The sequence below is a fragment of the Pempheris klunzingeri genome, chromosome 5 (assembly GCF_042242105.1).
Source record: "Pempheris klunzingeri isolate RE-2024b chromosome 5, fPemKlu1.hap1, whole genome shotgun sequence".
NCBI lineage: Eukaryota > Metazoa > Chordata > Actinopteri > Acropomatiformes > Pempheridae > Pempheris > Pempheris klunzingeri.
In genome coordinates, this window is record NC_092016.1 from 9,891,458 (window position 1) to 9,914,150 (window position 22,693).

The 22,693-nt window shown below is 43.1% G+C and overlaps 1 protein-coding gene across 3 annotated transcripts in view; it reads right to left on the bottom strand.

The window, feature by feature from the left end:
• Positions 1-22,048, bottom strand: part of LOC139201051 (cGMP-inhibited 3',5'-cyclic phosphodiesterase 3A-like) — a 63,182-nt gene extending 41,134 nt beyond the window's left edge. For all 3 annotated transcript variants that reach the window (XM_070830267.1, XM_070830266.1, XM_070830265.1), the window contains exon 1: positions 21,057-22,048. In XM_070830267.1, coding sequence (XP_070686368.1) covers positions 21,057-21,971 — 915 coding nt within the window. In that variant the 5' untranslated portion in view covers positions 21,972-22,048. The remainder of the gene's footprint in view (positions 1-21,056) is intronic.
• Between the last annotated feature and the right edge of the window lie 645 nt (positions 22,049-22,693).

Genomic DNA, 22,693 nt, shown 5'->3' on the forward strand with positions numbered 1-22,693 from the left:
AGTGCAATCTGCAGCACAGCTGGTGGAAACAATTAGCTGAAATCTTTGCCTTTCACATTCTGCTCACAACGACATAGTCGAAAGAAACCACAGGACAGCAGGCTCAACTCGCTTCCATCTGAGGAAGCAGAGAGAACATGATAGAGAGTGTGATGGAGGCTCACTCAGTCATTACACTGTCCGAAATTCTCATTTGTTATTCTCTTAATTGGCCAATCAGTAACGATGGCAAGATAATTAATCAAACAATGAAAAGACAGATTAATCCTGGTTTTAAGATCGTGTTAAGCAGGGGTTCACATCCCATATATGTTCGACAAAGTGGTTCTGTGTAGCCTGAAGCTAGTGTGACTTCTCATCTGTAATTGCTGTAATTGCCCTTTCCGTAGACCATGTAAAAGCAGAAACAAATAACCTCTGCTGCAACTCCGTGTAACTGACGACCATCAGCCAGGACTGTTTTCACAATCCTGGCTCGAAAAACGCCCAATTGGAAAGGATAATCCAGTGTAATGGGAAGTAGTTCAATTAATTAGGGAGGTATACTGGAGGAGAGGTATCATAAAACTGAGTCATAAACAGCTTCAGCCACATGGTTGATAACAGTGCACTGTATAGGACTTGTAAATACAAAATGGCCACCCTGGAGTTAAAAACTGTGGAAATTTAGGCAAATGGTCATTTTTTTCCATCTGAAAAATCTGCATGTTTTTTATCTTCATGTGCACATTATTCTAATAGAAAACAGACCCCAAAACAAATTAGTTCTACCCATGTTGCACAGCTGCAACAGCCTGAACCAAATGGATCTAGCGCAGACAACCAGCGGAGATAAAGAGGATGGGTAGGAGGTGCACAGTAAACAGAGCGCTCACAGATCTGGTCGTCACTGCTGCTGTCACACTGTAAAACACTGAGGACAAGAAGGGAGGACGAAACTGCAGACAGACCTCATCCAACCTGCATCCACATCCAAAACATTCTGTCAGTGATTACAACATTACAGAACTAATCAGAGCAACAATAATGAGCTGTCAGAAGCTGGGAGCCAATGGCTAAATGACGCCTGTCAGGTTGAGGGGAGACGGTTTTAGTAGAACAGTGAATTTTCCATGTGTCACATTTCATTTGATTCTTTTATACACTGTGATACCAACTGGTAGATCAACACTGATGGGCTGTAACATGATGGCAATGCTGATGAGAGGGGCTAACGTAAAGGAGTAGTTCAGCATATTGGAAGCTACTCTTTTTTGCTTTCTTGCAGAGAGTAAAATTAGAAGATGAAAACCACTCTGCCCGTTAAATAAAAAGTTACAGGCAAGAGATTTAAGCTTAGCTTAGCGTAAGGACTGGAAAAAATGTGTTTTGTATAGATTAAATAAATGAGATGTAATATGTTAGTGATTGATTAGTGATGTTATGAGATGCTGGTAGACACATAGAACCAGTTTTTACCATGTTACCAGTGTTATGCTAAGCTAACAGTTTCCTGGCTGTAGATTCACAGTTAACAGACAGATATGAGTGTGGTATTGATCTTCTGGTCCCACTCTTGGCAAAGAAGCAGATAACAGTTTTTCCCAAAATGTATAACTATTTCATTGAAAATGACTCTTCCATTTTCCACACAGTTTTGCAGTGTGTAAATCCACCCCGACTGGAATTGACACTCACATTGTCCTCGTCCTTGACAGGATTCGATCCCTCTGCTGAGCTGGCAATGCCACTCTAAACTGTAGGCAACGGGGTGACCTGTGCAGGCCGAATGGACATTGCCTCAGGCAGCGATGCCCTCAACTGTGGCTCATTGGGCTATGGTTCGATAGTGCTACCGGGTTCAAAACTCCAGTCACATGCAACAACGCACTAATGGGTATGGCTCTGTCTGTCCCTGGGCCTCAGAAACAAGTCAAGGCCAAGTCAGCCAGAAACCCAGCCTTGACTTGAGGCTGAGCTGTAAGGCGGCACTTTTTTATGGCCGTCATCTGGTATGACTGCCTTTCTGGCAAACCGCACAGAATCACACACACTCATGAACTACCCCTCATGTTTCCTCTGTCTGCCTCTTTTTCCACTCTATCACACATCCACAGCGAAACTTTGTGCGCGCACACATACACAAACATGCACCTGTGTCAGACGGCCGGTTTTCCACTGGGGTCTAATTGATTGGAAAATGAAGATGGACGCGTGCACGAGGTGAGCCCTGTTGATTAGCAAGAGACACCGAGTCTATTACAGTGGCCCTGCTTCCGACCCAAACACATCACCCAGACAACCAGTCAGTCTTCATTGTTAGCCACCCATCACACTCCTGACTGGATGAGTGACAGAGCCGAGCATCCTTATGACACAGAGGCAGCGGTAGATCACTGCTGATTTGGGAGACAGCAATACTCCTTTTCTCAGCAGCGATACACCACTTTTAGTAGGGGAGGGAAATGGGTTGGAAATGGGCAGTGTAATGCTTTCAGCCCCGGCCTCTCTGAGCAATGACAACAGACATAACACAGAGCCATTAACGGCTTCACTGTGTGAGTGTTTGGCTAGCCAGACAGACCAGCCGCTGCTAGCTAGAGATCTAGGCTGGCCTGATTATTGACATTTTGATGGTTTTCAGGCTTGGAAAAAGTCAGACTCTATGTAACTCTGATAGATTTTGGCTATTTAAAAGCATTTGCTATACTGAATAACGCATATAAACTTGTTAATGGAGTACATCCAAATGTATCTGACTTAATATTAAACTCATTACAAATAAATTAGTAGAGCATCTATGCACTCCAGCAACCATAAAGTCAAGTGATCATTTTTTCACGATAACATAATAGTCTAAATAAGTAATAATGTAAATCTTAACTTCCTGTGTTGTCCTCTGGCACCATAAGGGTGGCTGGAGCTGTATTAATCTTATGTAGGCACAGATACGCAAGGGAGTATGCTGCTTTTTCATCCGAGTCTGTCCTCTCACCAGAGCGAGAAAAGAGAAAGGAAAAGCCTGTAGAAATGAGAGGGGTCGGCCGTTCAGTGGAATTCAACAGTACATAAAAGGCACGGAGAAAAATGAATACATCTGGCGTGGAAATAGGAGAGGTGGTTTGTCGGGCATTACAGAGTTTGGCGAAAAGAAGAAAGGAGAGAGGAAGGGAGAGGAGAGAGAGTAAAATGGGGGCTAATCATGAAAGAGACAGAGCTGGGAGGCAAGCAGAGACAGAGGATGACTAAAATAGGGACAGTGAGAGGGAGAGTGAGACACAGAGAGATGGGGATGAAATGACAAAAAGAAGAAGTGGAAGGTAGAAGAGAGCAAAGTGTGCGGCTCTAATCATACTTGCACATTGTGAAACTATAGATTAGGGGGAGGTGATTTTAGCTCGAGGAGTAATGTCTCCATCCGGAGCTCGAGCTTTGAGCGCACACAGGACGAGATGTGGGGGAAAGAAAAAAAATGAACGCACCTCCCCAGAGTGGGGAGCACTGTGTTACCATGGAAACAGCTCTGACGTCAGAGCAGGCATTATGTGATTACTCATAGAGTCTGTTGAGGAGCGGGCCAATAAAATAGGGACCATTACTCACACACAGGGAGATGGCCAGAGCTTATGTTACACACATGTTTGCATATGCATGCGCACTCACACACACACACACATTGGACACAAACTAAATGGGAACACACGTCTCTATACACACACACACATACACAAGGTACCAACTCATTCTAGCAGCTCCACCTTGAATAAAAAGCAGACCAATGATACAGTGTATGAACATTTTTACAATCCAGACTCAAGAAAATCGTCACAATTTTACAAGGGCTCCTGATTTGGAATGAAAAATGTGAAAATGCAATGTTTTCTTGATCACCTTGGTGCTGAGGAATGAGGCAATAACCTGAACATTTATCGTACAGTGCTAAAACCACTACACAAGTGTCCTCTGGATGACTGCGGACCGCAAGTCTGACTCTCCGGCCCGACAACGAGGAGTGCAAACACTACCTCATCAGCACAACCACAACCAGGATATCACTCACAGAATCTGCGTGTTCTGCATTCCACACACTCTGACCCATGTCTCACAAAGTACATCAAACACGCACGCTGACATGTACACTATTGTGCGTCACAATACACATACACACACACATACACACTTCCTCTCACCATCTCCCACACATTCTCCACTGGGAGTTAAAACACTGTTAGGGCTGATAAGGATCCAGGCAAACAGTGTGGATAAACAGTCACTCTGGTAATTAAGAACCATGAGCCTATCAGAGAAGAGTATGCCGAGACAAACATGTGATCCAGACTCCATTACTGGGGCTTTGCGCATTCCCACCACAAAAGACCATTAGGTGAGTCCAGACAGACGGCGAGAGTCACCGTCAAGGGAATGGCTCCAGTAGTTTCAGCTGTGATCATATTAACTGTGTTTTCACCCCAAACATCTACCGTGTATCCCTGATGTCAAGAAAAATAATGTTTTTCTGATACACGAAGCACAAGATTAAAAAGCAAACCAAAGTGTTTACACATGTACGATATCTTCAATAACAGCTGTGTAAAGATCTTTTTGTTCATGCTGTGGGATTCACGTTCATTTCATGGCCTTCACTTCAGACGGTCCTGATGAGAAATTAGCTAAAATCTTACTAGATCCAACCTAGTAAGATTTCTAACTTTTACGCAAAATGCCATCACAATGGCCTAACAAGGTGCATGTCTGAGGAAGGGCTTTGGATTTTCTTTTCACCAAAAGATACCACACTATTAAAAAAGGTACTGATTACCAAAGCTGACAGCAAAAGACAGCTTCTTGCAATGAGCACAGCTCAAAATCATTTATATTGCAAATAAGGTGTTAATTGTTCACCACATCCCCTCCAAGTAAGTTAAAATAAATAAATCACAGTAATAATAATAACAATAATAAAAGAGCAAGAGTGCTTGTGTTCTACACCAGATTCCCATTTAAAAAAAAAAATATTTTTCATGCATCCCTTAAGTACAGCATTCATGATAAAAAGAGAAATATTCACATTTTTTTGATTAAATAAAAATGAGCTCTAAATATGAGCAAATGTCTTGCCAAGACATCAATACTATTCCAACTATTAGTTTGATCTCTAGACGTACACATTAAATATTGCAAACTGATGCCTGTCTTTATTTTTTTTCTTGTGTTTACTCTGAGTGAGACATATCGGCACTGATTGAAACACACCCTGTCACTGCAGCTGAGCAGCTCCGGTATGAAGCATTCCCTGTTCATACATGAAGTTACATGTGTCAGTTTCATCCAGCGCCAGTCCATCTTACTCTGCAGTATCTGTATTTTCAACTGTCCTTAATGTGCATGACGCAAGTTCAGTTATTGCATTTGGGACAAGTGCTCCATGTCACTTCTCTGCCACAAATGTGACTGAGCTCTGGCCAAAACCTGATATACTATACTCTGCACCATCACTAATTTGGTTACAATGATACCATATCTGAGTTGATCAGATTAGAGGCTTGCAAGCTCAGTAGCTCTCCCTCCTTCTGTCTGTCCCTGCAAAGTGTGTGAACGTGTCGTATTTGTGCACCTCTTAGCAAGCACACACATATACATTCAGGCATCACAGCATGAACGTGTGTGCCCCATGTGCGCGTGTGTATATGTGCTGAAACAAGTTACAGTCCACCTGGCAGGCCAGTGAACTTAATGAGTCTCGTATTCATGCGCAGTCACATCCGCTGCCTGAGGCTCTGACCAGGTGCTCTGACACAAAACATATTCAAACAACGTGAGCTGGATCCTCCCTGAGGGCCGTGCCTCTCGTAACATCCCCGTGACCAACAGCATACCACCCAGAAGGAAGAGTTTTCTTTAAATCTTTGCTCTAATAATGTTACCTAACAATAACTAACTTTTTAAAACATGGGAGGCTCTCCAAACATGATCAGAAACAGGCCGATTGAGTTACTTTTCAAATGTAATTTATTAGTATCAGTGTAATCACATAGCATATAATCATATTGCTTTCAAATGCATTTATAAATGTAACATATTAAGTTAAGTGGGCAATCTACTCCAGTTTCATGGCAGTAAAATGATCTAAGGTACGTGAACTACTACTACCAACCTAACTTTACAAATATGATGTTCTGTCAAATGTGTCTTTTAATCATTTAATCAGTAACTTTTTTGTTTGAATATATCTTTATTGACACTCAATTTTTTGCAGATTACTTAAAAATAATAATAATCAGATTTTCACATAGCATAAAAATGCAGTGTAAAAAACCCTGTTATAGGTCAACTAAAATTATGATCATCTACTCCTCAAAATAAATTTCTTTCTGAATAACATCTGTCAATGATGCTATAATATTTATATCATTACCATGAGTTGTCAGAGGATGGTGAAGGAAAGACAGGGAGAAAAAAATGTAGGAAGAGCTGTAGAACAGCCAGAGACCTTTAAAGTGTCAAAAGATTATTTAGAAAAAGCAAAAACAAGCAAAATAGTAGAGTCTCTGTACTTTAAATGGTCATAAATGCTAATTTTTGCTGTTGTTTTCTTTCTCATTACGATATCCAAAATGAATTCTGATTGCATATAGATTTTTTCCCAGCACATCATTTTACTATTTAATTATGAGTCATAAATACAGTGCAATACAATCATGTTTTATCCATTGCACATTTAGCAGGAATGTCCCTTTACACACTGGTGTAAAAACAGTGAGAGAAGTTCAAAGATATGAGAGCAGAGCAGTTGGCCCTGTAGGAAGTATCCCAGCCTGCTCTGGACAGGGTCCATACATGGTCCAGTCAACTCAGACCTAGCTACACAAATATACTAATGAATCACAGCTGCAGGGTCTGAGAAGCAGGCCTCCTCCTTACTTTACTTCCCAAAAACCTTCACAAAACACTCCCTCACTCTCCGATTCTGCTCCTTTCTTCCTCACTCACTCCGTTTCTCTCTCTAAAGTCAAGTGGGTAGACCTGCACTCTAGAGAGCCATTTCAGCAATCATTACAGTAGGGGGGACATTCCCAGCAATAATAACTGTGTTGCTACTGATGAAAGGCCTCTCAGAGTTCACTCTCTCTCACACCCTTTACTCATGATCCTCCTTAGAACAAATGTCAAACGTTTCGGGGCTTATGATTCGAGGAGTGATCCACGAGAGGATGAGAGTTAGAATTTTTCGAGGCTTCAAATGTGTGAGCCTAAGCTGTCTGCTCCAACCTGCGGCCAGGTCCTGCGGATATGAACGACTTGGCCAGAGCAACGCCACCAGGGCAGCGGTGAAGGGCACTACAGGACTTTGAAGAACGAGTGTGTGTGTCCAACATGCATCATCTCCCCTAATGTTTTCTCTGAAATGTGACCCCTGGTTCCAGTTCCTTTCCAGCAGCTGACCACCATATGTAAAAAGGCCCGCACAGGTCCACTGAATCCCTGTCTAATGGGCTGCACAGATGCCACTTTCCTGGAACAATTCCTCCTGTGTGTGTGTGTGTGTGTGCGTGCGTGTGTGTGTGTGTGTGTGGAGAGAGGAGGGGGGTGTCCCTGTCTTTCTTCGTGCAAACAGACGTTTCCCTCAATATGTTTCACCACTGTCTGGAAACAATGAAAGGTGCTGGGTGAGATGTGGGGAAGGGAGAAAAAGTGGAAGAATTGTGGAAAATGGCACGGCTGAAGAAAGGGAAACACATAAGGGGGAAAGTTATGCTGCTGTTTGGACAAGCGTTGTTGAGGGTAAGTAAAAAGGGAAGTACGTAAACTAACAGCAGTTCAGTCGTGAGGGGAGGAGAGACGAGGAGGAGAAGGAGAGAGTGAGGGCAGATTATTGACTTAATGGCAGAATCGAGGCTGTCAAGGGCTTCAGAGACACTGTTTGTGTAGTTTGTACTGGGCCTGGTAGAGCGTGCGGCGTGATGATGGAAATCTTACACTCACTCAAAACAAGCCCACTGACCTTTTCATCTACCGGCCCCTGAATCAGTCTTAACATTCTGCCAACATGAAATGAATGAGTGCTTATTACATCTGTAGCAACATCACAGGCTCCGGCCCCCTTTACGCAGGTGTGTGCGTGCTGTGTGCCGCGTGTGTTTCTTCAACACCCAAATGCATTCCTGCCGTTAAGCAACAATATCAGTGCATCTGAAATGAAGCAGTAATAATCTTTATAAGCATGTAATGTTGTCGGATCTGCTCTCAGCTCACTGTCCCTCAGCAGGGGTACACAACCACTAGAAGCTGGGCGTGACGAGAAAAGTAAAGACCTCAGTCACAGTAAATTGAGTTGCTTCTTGAAGGTGACCAATCTTGATTACCACTGACATTTCCGAAATAATGAGCTCATCATAAACAGCAAACAGTCTCTCACTGGAGGAGCCACCATTTTGTCTTTTGGAGTTTGTCTACACACAGAAAAAAGGCCCGACCAAACAGCTGGCTGATGCGACGTCACCTCTGACCCGTCCCTCAGGGAAAAATAACAACTGAAGAGGATGTGGCTGCCAAACGTGAGCTAGATTAAAAATGTAAGAATATCAACATATAAATAGCACACAGCCAAGCTTACGACTGAGATCAATAGGCATTGATATTTCCTTTTTCCATAGATATGGGATATTCTGCAGTTTTTTCGCAGAAACTGGGATGTCACTGCCAGCTACAGCTTGGCAGGTAGTGCAGAAATGCAATTTTTTGAAATGGAGAACTGCTCTGACCCCATCATGGACAGAGAAACTTAAATGTGCCATGGACGAAAGACAAAAATATCTATCAAAATCGCAAAGAAAGAATCCACCTGTGATGTAAACATACAAATCACACGAACCTTCCCATGAAATTGCAGGCTGGACAGATGTGCCCACTACTTTTTTGAACAAAGAACTAATGCAAGCATTGTGAACAGAGGAGCTGTATCCATGATTATTATTAAACAACTAAATCAGTGAAATTGCTGTTTTTCCCTCATTACCACAAATTATTTAGAGGATCGGTTACACCACAAATCATGACATGTGTATCAGGTTTAGGGGGTGAAATCAGATTATCATCTCCCACAAGGTGCTGAGTTCTAGATTCACATTGTGGCAGATGAAAACTTACAAAAAACAACAAAAAAATGAATGAATGAATGAATCTACAAATAAATACATAAATACAAATAAATAAACATAATGAAGTTTTTGATCACTTTTGGCAGCTATGAATACAGCACTGACATAATATAATTTCAGTTGACATGTAAGCTTGTTAGCAGATGTTGCACACACACTGAGCACATACAAAATCAGCAAGTATTGAGGCATGTTGTCAACTTGATAAATATAATTACAACATTAACTCTCCTTTTAGCTACAGCTGTATATTGTGCTTTGAGGAAAATACTTGCTTGCTGCTAAATGTTTCATTATGTTCAACAGCTAGTTGCTAACTTTTTTGTCTGCTCTTCAGTGCTGGTCAGGGAGTGTATAGTAAGTTTTTGAAGACTTGAAGACCACTGAAAACAGCTATCTGCTGTGGCTGAGATCAAACCAGCAAAGAGTGAATTAAAACAGTAAAAGCAACACAGTGAGGTGAAAAATACTAAAACACTCAACTGAGGGGAACAGAAGTGAACTGCAGAGTCCAGTGACAATTCTTTGGTGATAATACTACAAGTGAAACCTTTCTCATACTCGTACTCATTTGTTAGAAAAAATAATAATTGTAGCCACTTTAAAATTAAGATAATATAGAAGGAACAATAGAGACAGCTAAGAACACTTTATGGTGCTCCAATGGGAATGCATGTCAGCCTCCAGCGGTGCAAGCCACCCAATCTATTGGAACCAGCACTACAACAGACCTTTACAGTTTCAATAAAAGGTGCAAATAGCAGAGAGATAAAGAGAGCCTATTGCTCTGTGACAAGTCTAACTAACTGACAGACCAGAAAGAAAGGCTTTATGTAACGTCTGAAAGCACCAGAGTGATGGCAGTAGGGGGAGGAGATTGCCCCTGGCTGATGGGCAGAATGGAGCCAGTGGAGAACTTAAGTAATGGTTCTCATGGGCCGAACACCATCTTGTCTTCTCTACATCCACTTACATAACAGGAGCACTGTAGCTGAAAGCCATACTTTAGATGATGCTTCAGGTTCCTCTCTACCTGTCTGAGAACTGTTCAGAGAACAGCATTCCTTTTGTCATGCTGTACCTCTTTTGCAAGCGGACAAACTGATGATCCCAACAGTTCAGGCCTGTGCACAACCACAAACCCCAGTGAGACTCGACTGAAGTTCCTGGGTCCTTGATTTTTGTTTCTGCGGGAATTTTAATTAGAAAATAAAATCAGAGAAGAAAGTGTGCATACAGGGTAGGTGCACATGTGTGCATTTGTGTGTGTGTGTGTGTGTGTGTGTGTGTGTGTGTGTGCGTGCAGGCTCATCTGTGCAACATCTGCTCAACCAGCCCAAGGCTCCTCGCCTCTTGAGAAGTGGGTCACGTTTCCCAATGACGTCAAAAGTCCTTCTGCCTCTCCAGTCTGTGGAGCTTTGCCAAAACCACCACATGCCATTTCTCATCCTTATAATGGAAACGTTCTCTCCGAAGCCTTGATGAATCACCTGCCAGACCTCTCACAATTCTTAAATCTTAACACTGAAGTGGCTCTGACAATGACAGTGACACACGAGGTGAAGGGTTGTGGAAAGAAACATGTTAAAAAATGTTAATGAACTTGTTTTTAGCTCAAAAACGAGACAAATAATAGAGAGGTAAAAGAAAGGTGCAGAATTACAGACAGACGAGGTCTGTAGCACAAAGACCATATCTGCAATGTGGTCTAGAACCATCATTGTGATCCAGGATCTGGGGCTGCTGAACTGCCTTGAGCCTAAAGACCTGACACTGAAGTATTTCCACAGATCAGAGAAAATTTTAAATAATGAGAAGAGAAGAGAAGAGAAGAGAAGAGAAGAGAAGAGAAGAGAAGAGAAGAGAAGAGAAGAGAAGAGATGTGCCTGCTACAGTAGGTATAGAGATTTCATTTAAGCTGTCCAGTCCCGGAGGAGACAATGCAGGGATCAGCGAGAGCATGAATGGAACAGCAGCTAATGGAAAACATTATGGAGAAAGAGTATGGAGAGAGAAACCTGAGGCGGGCCAAAGCGGATAACCATTAAAATGAAGGCTCAGTACACCTATTCTAACCTCAGTCACATCATTGTGAGTCCCATTTTAATTTTCACCCTCTCTTTACACAGAGAATGTGGGTATGTGCTATCTGGGTGGATGGAGGGATACATTTGAAGTTTTCTGAAAACAACGCAATGCGTCTTATCAACGAGGATCACCTGTTGCCATGGCATGTCTATTCTCACTTCTTGTTTTCCAGGTGAAGACGTGACCTGAGCCAGCGTTCAGTGTTGTGCTCCATAAAGCAATTGCTGGTGAGCTTGGCTATCTTGGGCAGGAAGGGGTGCTTGGAGCCAACAGCCCACTATCTCCACTACACAGGCCACACTACTTGCCACTACTTGCCAGGCCACACACACACACACACACACATACAGGCAGAAGAAGACTGCTGTTCATAGCCATCAATTGTGGCAGAGTATAAACGCATGTCACCTGCACAAGAACACATCAGCCCTGACATCGTTTAGTGTCTCCAGGCAATGCAAAGCATAGCAGCAACAAATCAATGAGACCTTGCCTGGCCAGTTGGCTGGACTGTGTATGCATGTGAGTGTATGTGTGTATTAGCAGTTGGTTACAGTGTACAGAGACCTATTGGGGGGGTCACCACTTTATCACACTGCTAATGACCAAAAGTCAGAGGGCCTGAGCAGGAGTTCAGGACAAGCTACAGCTTCTACCTTCGTCTAACAAATTCTCTAACAACTGAGCAGAGACTCACACTTTCAAACTGAATAATACAGTGTGTAGTTGAACTCTTGCCGGTGTGAGAATGTCGGAACCCTCTCAATGTCTTGTCCTCATCATGTGCCTAACAAGTGAATGTTAACTTGAAACGACATGTTCATTGGGCTTAGCACGTTGAAGGGAAAAAAAAGTTCCTGTAAACTTTTTTTTTAAGTGATGAGGCACAAACTTACCTGCACACACACACACACACACACACACACACACACACACACACACACACACACACACACACACACACACACACACACACACCTCTTTCTACAAGGAATGGTGCTAAATACATATACATGGGAAACACTTGAATCACAGAGCAAAAATGTTTCTCAAACTTTCATGCCAGTTGACCACTTTTTATTTTTTGTCATCCTTCCCCATTTATTGCTATTTATAATTGATGAAAATAACTCATTTCCTTGAGTTGACCAATAGCGGTTTTTGTTTACAGAGTGGATTAAGAAATGTGACCGACGTGGTACAAAAATGGTTCCATACTGTCATTACCATCATTTAAACATTGGTATTTGTTCGTATACTGTGTGTCCATAAAAATCTAAATCATACAGACACTGTATACCATCATGCAAATTCAGCACAGCGCTGCAGCTATACATTGCGCTTTTAATATCTGACTAATTGAAAGTGACTGCGTGAAAACAGCCCTTAACCAAAACCTTAAGACTCTCGCCCCTGCAAGGGGTGAAATAACCTGACTGACAGACAGATGTACAGACAGAATTTTTTTTTTCTCTAACATATTTAGAGAGTAAAACATAGCATTGAGCAGGGAACAGCAGAAGCCTTGTTGGCTGCAGGGACAGACAGGCTCATGGCGAGCCAGTGAGGCAGTGGGCTGGACGGCCGGGGAGGGCTCACCAGGCAGAGGTTACAATAACACTTTTCCTTGTACCACACCATTGAGCTAGACAGACATGCATCCCGCTGACAGAGGGAAATATTGTACTTTTTACAGTACATTTAACTGACAGGGACGAGTTACTTTGCAGATAAAGATTTCTATTAAAGAAAAACATACTAAAAGTTATGAATCAGTAATAATAATACTTCTGTAATATACTGCATATAATATGAACTCTGCTGCATGAAAAATTTTGTTTTTTGATATTATGAGTGCAATTTGCAGATAAGACTTGTTCCTTTACTAATGTTATGACTGCATGCCTTTTACTTGCAATGGAGTATTTTTATACAACTGTAATGCTACTTTTATCTAAGCAAAGGGTCTGAAAACTTCCTTTCACATTAGTAGTTTGGAAATAACATGCAACAGTCCTGGGGTGAAATGGAGAGGCTGTAATGTTTAGAGGAAAATGTATGCTGCATGAACAATTTGAATCAAATAAAATATAGGCAATAGCTTGTCCAATTGTAGCCAGAAAGTGGTTTACTAAACACAACCATCCATCCATTGAAAACAGCCTTCCTTGTCATGCTCCTGAAATGTATAATCAATTAATAGTTGACCAAGTTTGGATTTATTGGACAGCCCCAGTCAGAGGGGTTCAAAATGTTCCTGCTTGTTAAATGAATCATAGCAGCAACAGCAGCAGCAGCAGAAACTGTGGCCTGGTCTGTTTCTAGTGGAGACACAATGGCCAGACTGGACCTGAGGGATTAGCTGCACTTCCTCTCTGCACCCGTACACCAATCAAAAGGCCATGAGATCAATTATTGGGACACCGCTGTCCCAAATATGCACGTGCACACTCTGAGAGGGGAAATTAACAGTTGTTTCTTCCATTTGTTTTTCACACATTCTACTGACTGCAGCTATTTACGTCTAGGCCTACTCTCCCGCCTCTCTCTGCCTCTACCTCTCACAAACATGTAGACATACACACTCGAGCACACACTTCCCGGGGTGATGTGAGAGTGTCTATTCATTCGGCAGAGGCCAGCTGCACACCTGGTGACAGCCCAGGATGGTGGTGTTGGCTCAGGTCAGGGTGTGCGGGGAGGGGTGGGCCAGGAAGGGGAGGGCTGGGTGAATGGGCCCACAGGCCTGTCCTTCAGGGTCTGCTCAACCTGCACATTCCAGTTCATTTAGCGCCGGGGCAAGCACAGGAATGTCCCCTCATGTAAGGGATCACTGTCTTGAAAGTGGGCACCTCGTGTGATTGAAAAGGCCCTTCAGGAGGATATATACAGATGAAAGCCAAACATGTTGTGTTCAGTTCCCAGAGGTGATGTGCTGTCCAACCGGACATGCACTGGCACCTATTAACTTGCCCATCCTTTAAAGAGCATTTGCTCGTGTTAAGACATGAGAGGTTAGGCTTCTTTTGCTAAACATAAGGAGGGAATGTTCATATTTCTCATTGTAGTGGTCTCAGCACAGAAACTCTGCTAAAGGTGGGCTCCTCAGAAATATAAACACATGAATAGAAGCCAAATAGAAAAGTGATGTGCTGCCGTGCTGTATACGTATTGGCACCTTTTTACGCGCCTGGTAAACTAGCAACGTGCCAAAAATGAATTAACTCATCATCAAACGATCTCATCAAGAAGTGCCAGAAACTAGTGAAAATGAGAAAGCTGAGGCGTTAGGATAGACAGACAGAGCAGCAGAGGGAGACCCCCTATGATAGGACACAGCTCCTCTCCCATTCCTCGCAGTGATGGTAGCGATGTCAGCCGGACAGCAGCCAGAGGACGGACCCCGGTGCCCAGCTTCAAAAAAGCACCCACCAAAAGAATTTCACAGCAAGCACAGCCATTATTTGAAGCTGGAATAAGCAGTACCTCTGCCTAAATCTGCCTATGTGGCTGAGTGTATTCTGAAAACATCTAACATTTCAGAGGCTTTGCTACTGCTAAACAAAAAACCGGGTACTACAGAAAAGCATGTTTATATTTCTCTAAATAAATTATCAACAAAAGTTTTGTTATGGTAACAATACTGAAACTCAGGTATCATATTGGCTATAGTGATGATTTGCAAACAATACCTAACTCTATTCTCATATGCACCTAACATATGCACATCCAAGTGCACCCAGACACTTTCCTCTTTCTCTAAATCTTTGCCTTTTACACACACACACACACACTCACGCACAAGCACATACACCCACGTACTGTATGCACACACACATTTGTGCCAGGAACATTCTGTTCACCTCCATCACTGAAATAGTCGGTCTCTTATGGTAACACAGAAAACTTGAGTGACACAACTGCCCAAGTCTAGAACAGACGGCAGAAGAAGAAAGTACAGTGTGTAATCTACCCTTCAACATGCACAAAAAAAATCATAATTCACTTCAGATTCTACTATTCTATTCAAATGTGAGGCAGTTATTAGGATCCCGAGGTGTTAATATGTGTGCCGTGTGTCAGGACTGGAGGCCTGTGCCTGTCTAGCAGTTCCAGCTGCGTTGGGCTGTGTCTGTGGTTTGAGGCCCTCCGTGTTTCTCCGAGCGGATTCAACCTCTCAGCCTGCAGCAGCTGGCAGCCATCAAGCTGCTGGCAACCCACACATACACACACACACACTCGCTTACATGCACACACATGCTCACACAGACGTCCTTCCATAATTTCCATGGTAATCAGTAGGGAGCCAGATCGTGGTCGTGCCAGGGGTAGGGAAGAGAGGGAAGAGAGGTACTCAGCTTAGTCCTGGACCTCTGGCTTGCTTGGCTTAGGTGATCAGAGACACAGGGCAAGAATCAGGATATGAGCTACTCTTGTTGCTGTAAATGAAGGTAATGAAAGAATTGAACACAGATGTGTGAGCCATGTAATGTCGAGTTTAAAGGATAAATCCGCTTTATTACAACTTAGGTCTTATTTTCGTAGTTTCCGTATCAGTAATAATAACATTGTTCTCACCCAGTTAATTGCTGAGATCTAGGAACATGGCAGCGTGCTGAAAAGAGTTCAGATGGGGCAATAAGCAGTTGGTCAGATGATAATACAGGTTTTTAAGGAATAGCTCTACATTTTGGAAAACACTCTTATTCGCTTTCTTGCCGAGAGTTAGAAGGGAAGATTGATCTCACTGTCGTGATAATAGCCAACAGCTGATTACCTTTGCTTAGCATAAAGACTGGGAGCAGGGAGAAACAGCGAGCCAGGCTCTATCCAGAGGTAAAGAAAGGAACTGCCAGCCAGCATCTCAAAACCCTGTTTCTAGTCTTTATGCTAAACTAAGCTAATCAGCCACTAGATGTAGCTTCAGATTTACCATACAGACATGAAGCAAACCCCCAGATTAGACCTCCAGTCTATTTTTTGAAGAAAGAACGAAGGCTAATGGTAAAAGTATTACCCAAACTGTGTCTGTTGTAAACATTCGTCAGTTTACAGACAACTTTGAGCTAGTGCACTTAGTGTGGTTTTCCTGTGCAGTGAGGGATTATAACCAGTATTTCAGGTGTGCGCAGTTCAAATAAGGTAGGTTATTTGATGTTGAAGTGATATTACTGTGTTACCAAATCCTAACAATTACTTTGCTGAGTACAATGTAATAATAACTGAAAGGATTGCCAAAACTATGAAAATAGGACCCAGGTAGTAAAAAACGAATTATTGTTAAAACAGCTGGGAGCTGGCCATCGCAGCACTCTGTATAAAACCTGTCTGTTTGGTGAGACAAAAAATGTGGGCAAGAAGCTATTGTTTATACTGCCACAGACCAAAACCAAGTGTAATGCGGCTTCATGCTGGCTAGCCAACATGGCAGAGGTAACACATACAAATCTGGAGCACAAGCATGCTTAAAGTTGTTACACTGCATCAGTCAAATGCAAGACTCTTCCACCATTCAGGGGGTTAAGAGTAAGCCTGCTGTTTTGCCTGGCTACTAAACAAAACCTCGTATGACCTACTTTCATTCCTACCCCAAATCCTCCACCCCTTGCCTCCTCACACACGCACAGTGCAGCTAATACACTGGGACTGAATGGGGATTGAAAGTGTGAAGTGGATCGCCCAATCACAAGACACACAACCCCATGCTGATAACCGCTTCCTTTCCAAATGCAGAGCGTTCAGTGAGACCATTTCTAACCCAGAGGCCAGTCCAGTTAAAAAAAAAAGACGTTTAAAAAAAAAAGAATCATATCCCACGAGGCAATGCGTTTAGAATACAAACAAGCTGTTTAGGATGAGAGTGCACAGTGGCCCCGTGGTAAATCACTGCCCTACAGGCTATCAACAGCCTCCTCCATCCAAAACACAATTCAATTATGGATGGTGCAGCAAAAATAGAGTAACAGGAAACATTTACAACAGCAACAGTAATTATGTTTGGATCTCATTCCGCAGGAAGTCATTACCATAGATTTCAAGAATATCTTTATCATCCAAGTTAAGAAAGAATTTCCTCCTCTGGTTGGGATAATATTTGTGTTGGTGTCAGTGAGAGGACAGAGAGCAGAGCACTGTGAAGAGGGCTGGTGTTACTGACAGAAAAGGGAGTGGCTTCCAGCACCTCCCAAAGGGAAAGTGTCTCGCGAATCCACTCCCCCTTTCCTGGCTAATCAGCTCTGCTCAAACTTTGCCGCTCAGGTAGGTTTAGTTAAAAAAAAAAAAAAACATTGGATGTGCGCTGGCAACATGGCATGACTGCTTTCTTCTGCTTCAGAGGAGAGAAACTTCTATGACAGTGCTGATGTCTGCAGCAGGAGAGCCTTGGACTCAAATTTCCTTACACACTGTGAAAAGCGATCCACACCACGAGTCCACGCCTCTTCCTCCAGTTCAATATCCCCAGCTGAAATACAGAAGACCGGCCTGTCATTTTGTATTAACCCAAGAAGGGGGACTATCCCACAGAGGCCCCTGCTAACCGCTATCAGATCAGCTGATAATGACTTTCGTTTATTACGCGCCTGATGGGAAGGATGACCCCAGTGTTGTGAAATACACCTACTGCAATGCTGGCAGCCAATTTATAATCAAGAAGGAGGGAAAATGGCTGTTTATTAAATCTACAGTTGTGCAGACTGAAGCATGGTCTCAGAGTAAGGTTTTGGCAGAGTGGTGGAAGACAACATGGCAGCTTTAAGGTTTGTGAGGGAGAAGAGACAGAGGGATTCCTCTTCGCTCTATTTATTTTCTGAATAAACTGTTTTTACTCAGTGACTATCAATCTAAAGGGCCTTTATATAAGACTGTCTGTGGGAGAAGCCTCCTGAGAAAAACAAAGTTAAGTATCAACTGTAACCCTTCATCCAACGTCACCCTATTCTTCAAACACTTCAGATGCACAGCACTAATGCAAACACTGTCACGTCAACAAAGTGCAGATTCACTCCTTGTCATGGCGCTCTTACTGCTTCTTTAAAACATCATAACTCCAATGAACACAGCAAAACAGCAGACCTGTTGAAACGCCATTTAGCGTCTGTAGGTCCTCTAACTGAGAAAAGGTTCCTGGAAAGTTATGGCTACTTTGCTGCCATGCAGTTAGCCTATATTTTTCCTTCCAGTCAGACAGTTTATGCTGTCTGGCATCTCCGCTGTTCCCGTCACCATGTGGTGGTTGCATTGTGGACCTCAAACGTGCGTCTGACCCCCCTTAGGGAGGCCAGAGCCCCGTGTGAGCGAGGTGATGACTAGCGTGGGTCAGCATGGGGCTTGTTTACACATTACAGACCACACAGACAAGACACGGTTAAGACAGCATATGTACGCCATGTGTGTCTCAATTACAGGCAGGCCATGACTGGTCAATTGCTTTGCAGCACCACCAGAGATGACAATGAATGGAATGGTAAAGAACATAAAACCTTAATATATTCTTAACTTTCACACACTACCAAGACAGTCTGAGCACAGCTGTCTTTATATCCCACAACACAAACATGTAATAGAGATCATCTCTCAGCAGAGGGCTCCAGCCTGATGATTGAGCAGGAGAGAGTCAGAGACGTTGTAAATGTTTGCATCTTTGCACAATATTGCTCACTTTGTTTGTCTGGTAGTTCCATCCTACTCAGCTTTTATTGGGACACTGCTGCAAGAGAACAACCCTAAAGCAGACAAAAACGTTCTAATTGCCGTAGTTGAATAATGAGAGCTGTTTACGATTAATGTTTTGATTTCTGGGCTGTTTCTATTGTTCTCTGAGTAACGACATCTTTAATCCTTTAAAGTAATGGAGTCTGAATCCAGACGTAATGGTATCCATCCTCTTTTTTTATTACGCATTTAGTGTCTCTGACATATTACATTGCTGTCACACACAGCTTGGCTGTCTAATGTCTATGTTCATTCTTACCATAATGGAAATGCTACTGTGTGGAAAAAAATTTTAGAATTAATTTCTTGTCGGTTAAATTCACCTGTATACAGCATCCTTCCTGTTTCTAATGTATGATCACAGAGCATGAGATCACAGATGGAAGGTAAACCTTCATTATTCAATGCACCAAAAGATATGCACACTGAATGTATTGGTTTCTTTGTATATATAGATAAATATTATGATGTAATCATCACAGCAGTTTAAAATAATCTACCATCTGTGCACATGCTTGTTTAACTATTCAATGTGAACTATAAAACCAGCCATTTTCCAGCTCATCACTCTTTGGAAAACAAAGATACATCTTCAGTTCATTACTGAAGCAAACCAACTACTGCATATCAGATTAATAATGATTGACACTTGAATAAGCTTCAGCTGAGACATCAAACCTTAAATCAGAATTTCAAAAAATCAGAGAAGTGTAAACTGTTAATAATATCTTTGAGTCTCTTCATATCTGATTTGTGTATGTGCTGGAGTGTGTGTGTGTGTGTGTGTGTGTGTGACCACAAAGAAAAACAAACAAGCACACTACAACGCTAACTAGCCCTGAGAGCTGAGGGCATCTTTCAAGTGGCCGGGCCGACAGTGCAGCCTCTCATCTCCCAACCTAACCGCACTCACAGGTCACAACGAGAGCTTTGATCACGCTAAAAGTCTGTTTCCCATTCACATGCTCAGCGTGCTCATTGATTTTCCATATGGAGGGCTGAGGAGCTGATATGAGTCTACTTGAATGAACCCCCCCCCCCCATCTCCTAAAAACAGGTACGCATGTGTATCAGTATCAGAGGAGGTTTAAAAGCCAGAGCTGCTGCATTCCTGGGGTTTAAGGACAGTAAGCCTCGATCAGTGATGCAGTGAGAGCAAATGGTATTAATGTCCAGGACAGAAAGCTAAAAATGCATTTGTTGATTTCGTGGCAATGGTTCAGAGATCATGTGAGGGAAATGTTTGACATGGATAATTAGGGATGAGATCAATCACTGACGTTGTATCTTCAGCTTCCCTTCCTCAACAGCACTTGAGACCAGTTTCTAAAATAACATCCCTTTAGCAACAAAATACCAAATTTGGTACTTTATTTTCAAATGACTACACTTGCAACTATACTGTATAATCCACATAAACTAAATCATCTCCTTGGTCTGACGGTTGCAACGTTTACAGAAGAAAAGGTAAAAAAATTGGCTTAACTGATTCTTTTAGTAGAAGATAAAGCATTGTTATTATTTAAAAACATTGAATCAGGCATTGTATAACAATAGTCCTGAAGTTAAAGTAAAAAAAAATATTGTATTGTATATTGTAATATGCTTTAATTCCACGTTTGCCTGCCAGTGGCTGCAAATGGCTCTGCAGAATGTGACAAGATATCAGTTCAGAGATGGTCAGAGCAATAAGAACTGATCAAAGATCAAAGCGCGTCCACTGTAATATGAACACTGCAATGTAAAACAGGATCAGAACACATAAACATATAATAATAATAATAGTAATAATAATGATAATAATATTTTATTATTAATAATAATAATAATAATAACAATTTGATGTTATTGTTGTAAATATATATATATGAGATATCTACATTGCATTTTTTTAAACTATGTAAACAATAATATTATATGCATTGCTTAAAATCCATAATAATAATAAAATAATACTGATCATTCTAATCTGGGTGATAAAAAGACAACAGTCCTTGCTTTACTGCTATTTCACTGCACACTCCTTTCCTTCCTCTGCCTCAAACACAAAACTCATTGACACTGAAAGAAGAAAACAAGTCAGAAATAGAAAAGTTGAATGGGACAGAAACTTCTTACCTGGTCCCTCTGGATGCATGGCAGAGAGGTCCGGCGATGTGACTTACTGTTGGACTGACTGTGTGCCATGTCTGAGGCTATCACAGAACTGGACCTCCTGCGCCTTTTAAATACAGGGATCTCTTCCCTGGCTCCAGTCACGGGGGTGCAGCCCTCCTTGTGTCTCCCTTGGTTGGGAAGGAGCTTGTCAGCATACCTCGCCAGCAGGATGCCCAGCACTCCAACCAGGTACGCTACGTATGGTCTCCAAGTGGCCCGTACTTTGTGCAGCGAGAATAGTGAGATCGTCCTGACTATGCTGATGAAAACAATCACAGATATGCCCTGATTCAGCCGCGCTACCATGAGTGCGCCGGTGGCCACGCAGATGAGCACGACCACGGCTGCTGTGGTGAATGAAAACAGCTGCTCATCTGTCCCGTCCAGGAGAGACCGCGCCGCTGCTTCGCCCAGGTGGCACAAGGTTAGGAGGGAGAGGGCGGACTGGATTAGAACCCCGCAGCGGATTAAGTAGACACCGACCCAAAAGAAGGCACATACGAGGGTGAACAATGGCGAAACCACACTCCAGCAAGTTTGCAACAGCTCCGCCGCGCAGCCTGAAACGAAGTGAAGGGGAGACGATGAATGCGAGAGTCTGTTGTCAGCGCTGCTGCTGGCTTCAGCTTTCCAGTCTGCACATTTGACCAACAGAGCGAGAAAAACCGAGAGCGACCCCGCACACACCGCACTCCGGAGTCTCTGAGAACTCCGTATTTTTGTGAACATTAGCCTCACCCACGACTCGTAATCTCGGTCACGGCACAGTGGGATGACACATGTTTTCACATAACCATTGCGATCCGGTGCGCTGAAGCTTTTTTCACGAGTGCTGCTCTGCGCACCGGTACTGTCAGATTCTGCAGGCATCGCCATCACTCATGGCAGATATGAAGTATGAGGAAGTCTATAATGCATCTATACTCGTGTGGTCATGGGACAGGGCATGAGTTAGTGGCAAAACAAACATTATTTATTCCACGCATAATGAAAAAGTACAGCGAATACGCACCGATGCCTCTCCATTTACGCATGGAGGTGTGCTGCCACTGAACGCATTGTCTTTGTTTTTCCAGGTGCGGGTAGGGAAACTGCTGCCTGAAACAGCATGAAAGGAGCCTGAATGACAGGGTAACTCAGATGCTATACAGATCTAGGGCACTGCTTCCCTGCACACACGCGTCCTGTTTTGCCCTCCTTTGTGGTGCGCCGTCTGTGACTTCTTCTGTCCTTGTCGTCGGTTCGTGGCCCCACGGCCCGGTCCGTGCAGCAGCAGCAGCAGCAGCAGCAGCAGCACCAGTCTTTGCAAAACATCAGTCCCGTTCCGTGTACATTCAGCGATGAAACGCTCACTCTGTGTCCATTGTTTGGCCTCTTTCCGGTCTCTCCTGAAACGGTGAAGGCTCCCCTGTGACTTTCGAGGATAAACGCTGCTGAGGAATTTAAGCTGTTTGAGAGAGTGTCCGCCAGGTTTTTCAGGGGCAAATCCGGAGTGTTTGTCACCAGCTCTCCAACCAGCCTTGAGTCTCAGCTCATTCACACCCCCGAGTTCCGACTCCACACAGGGAGCAAGATTTTGCAGCAGCAGTGAAACCCCC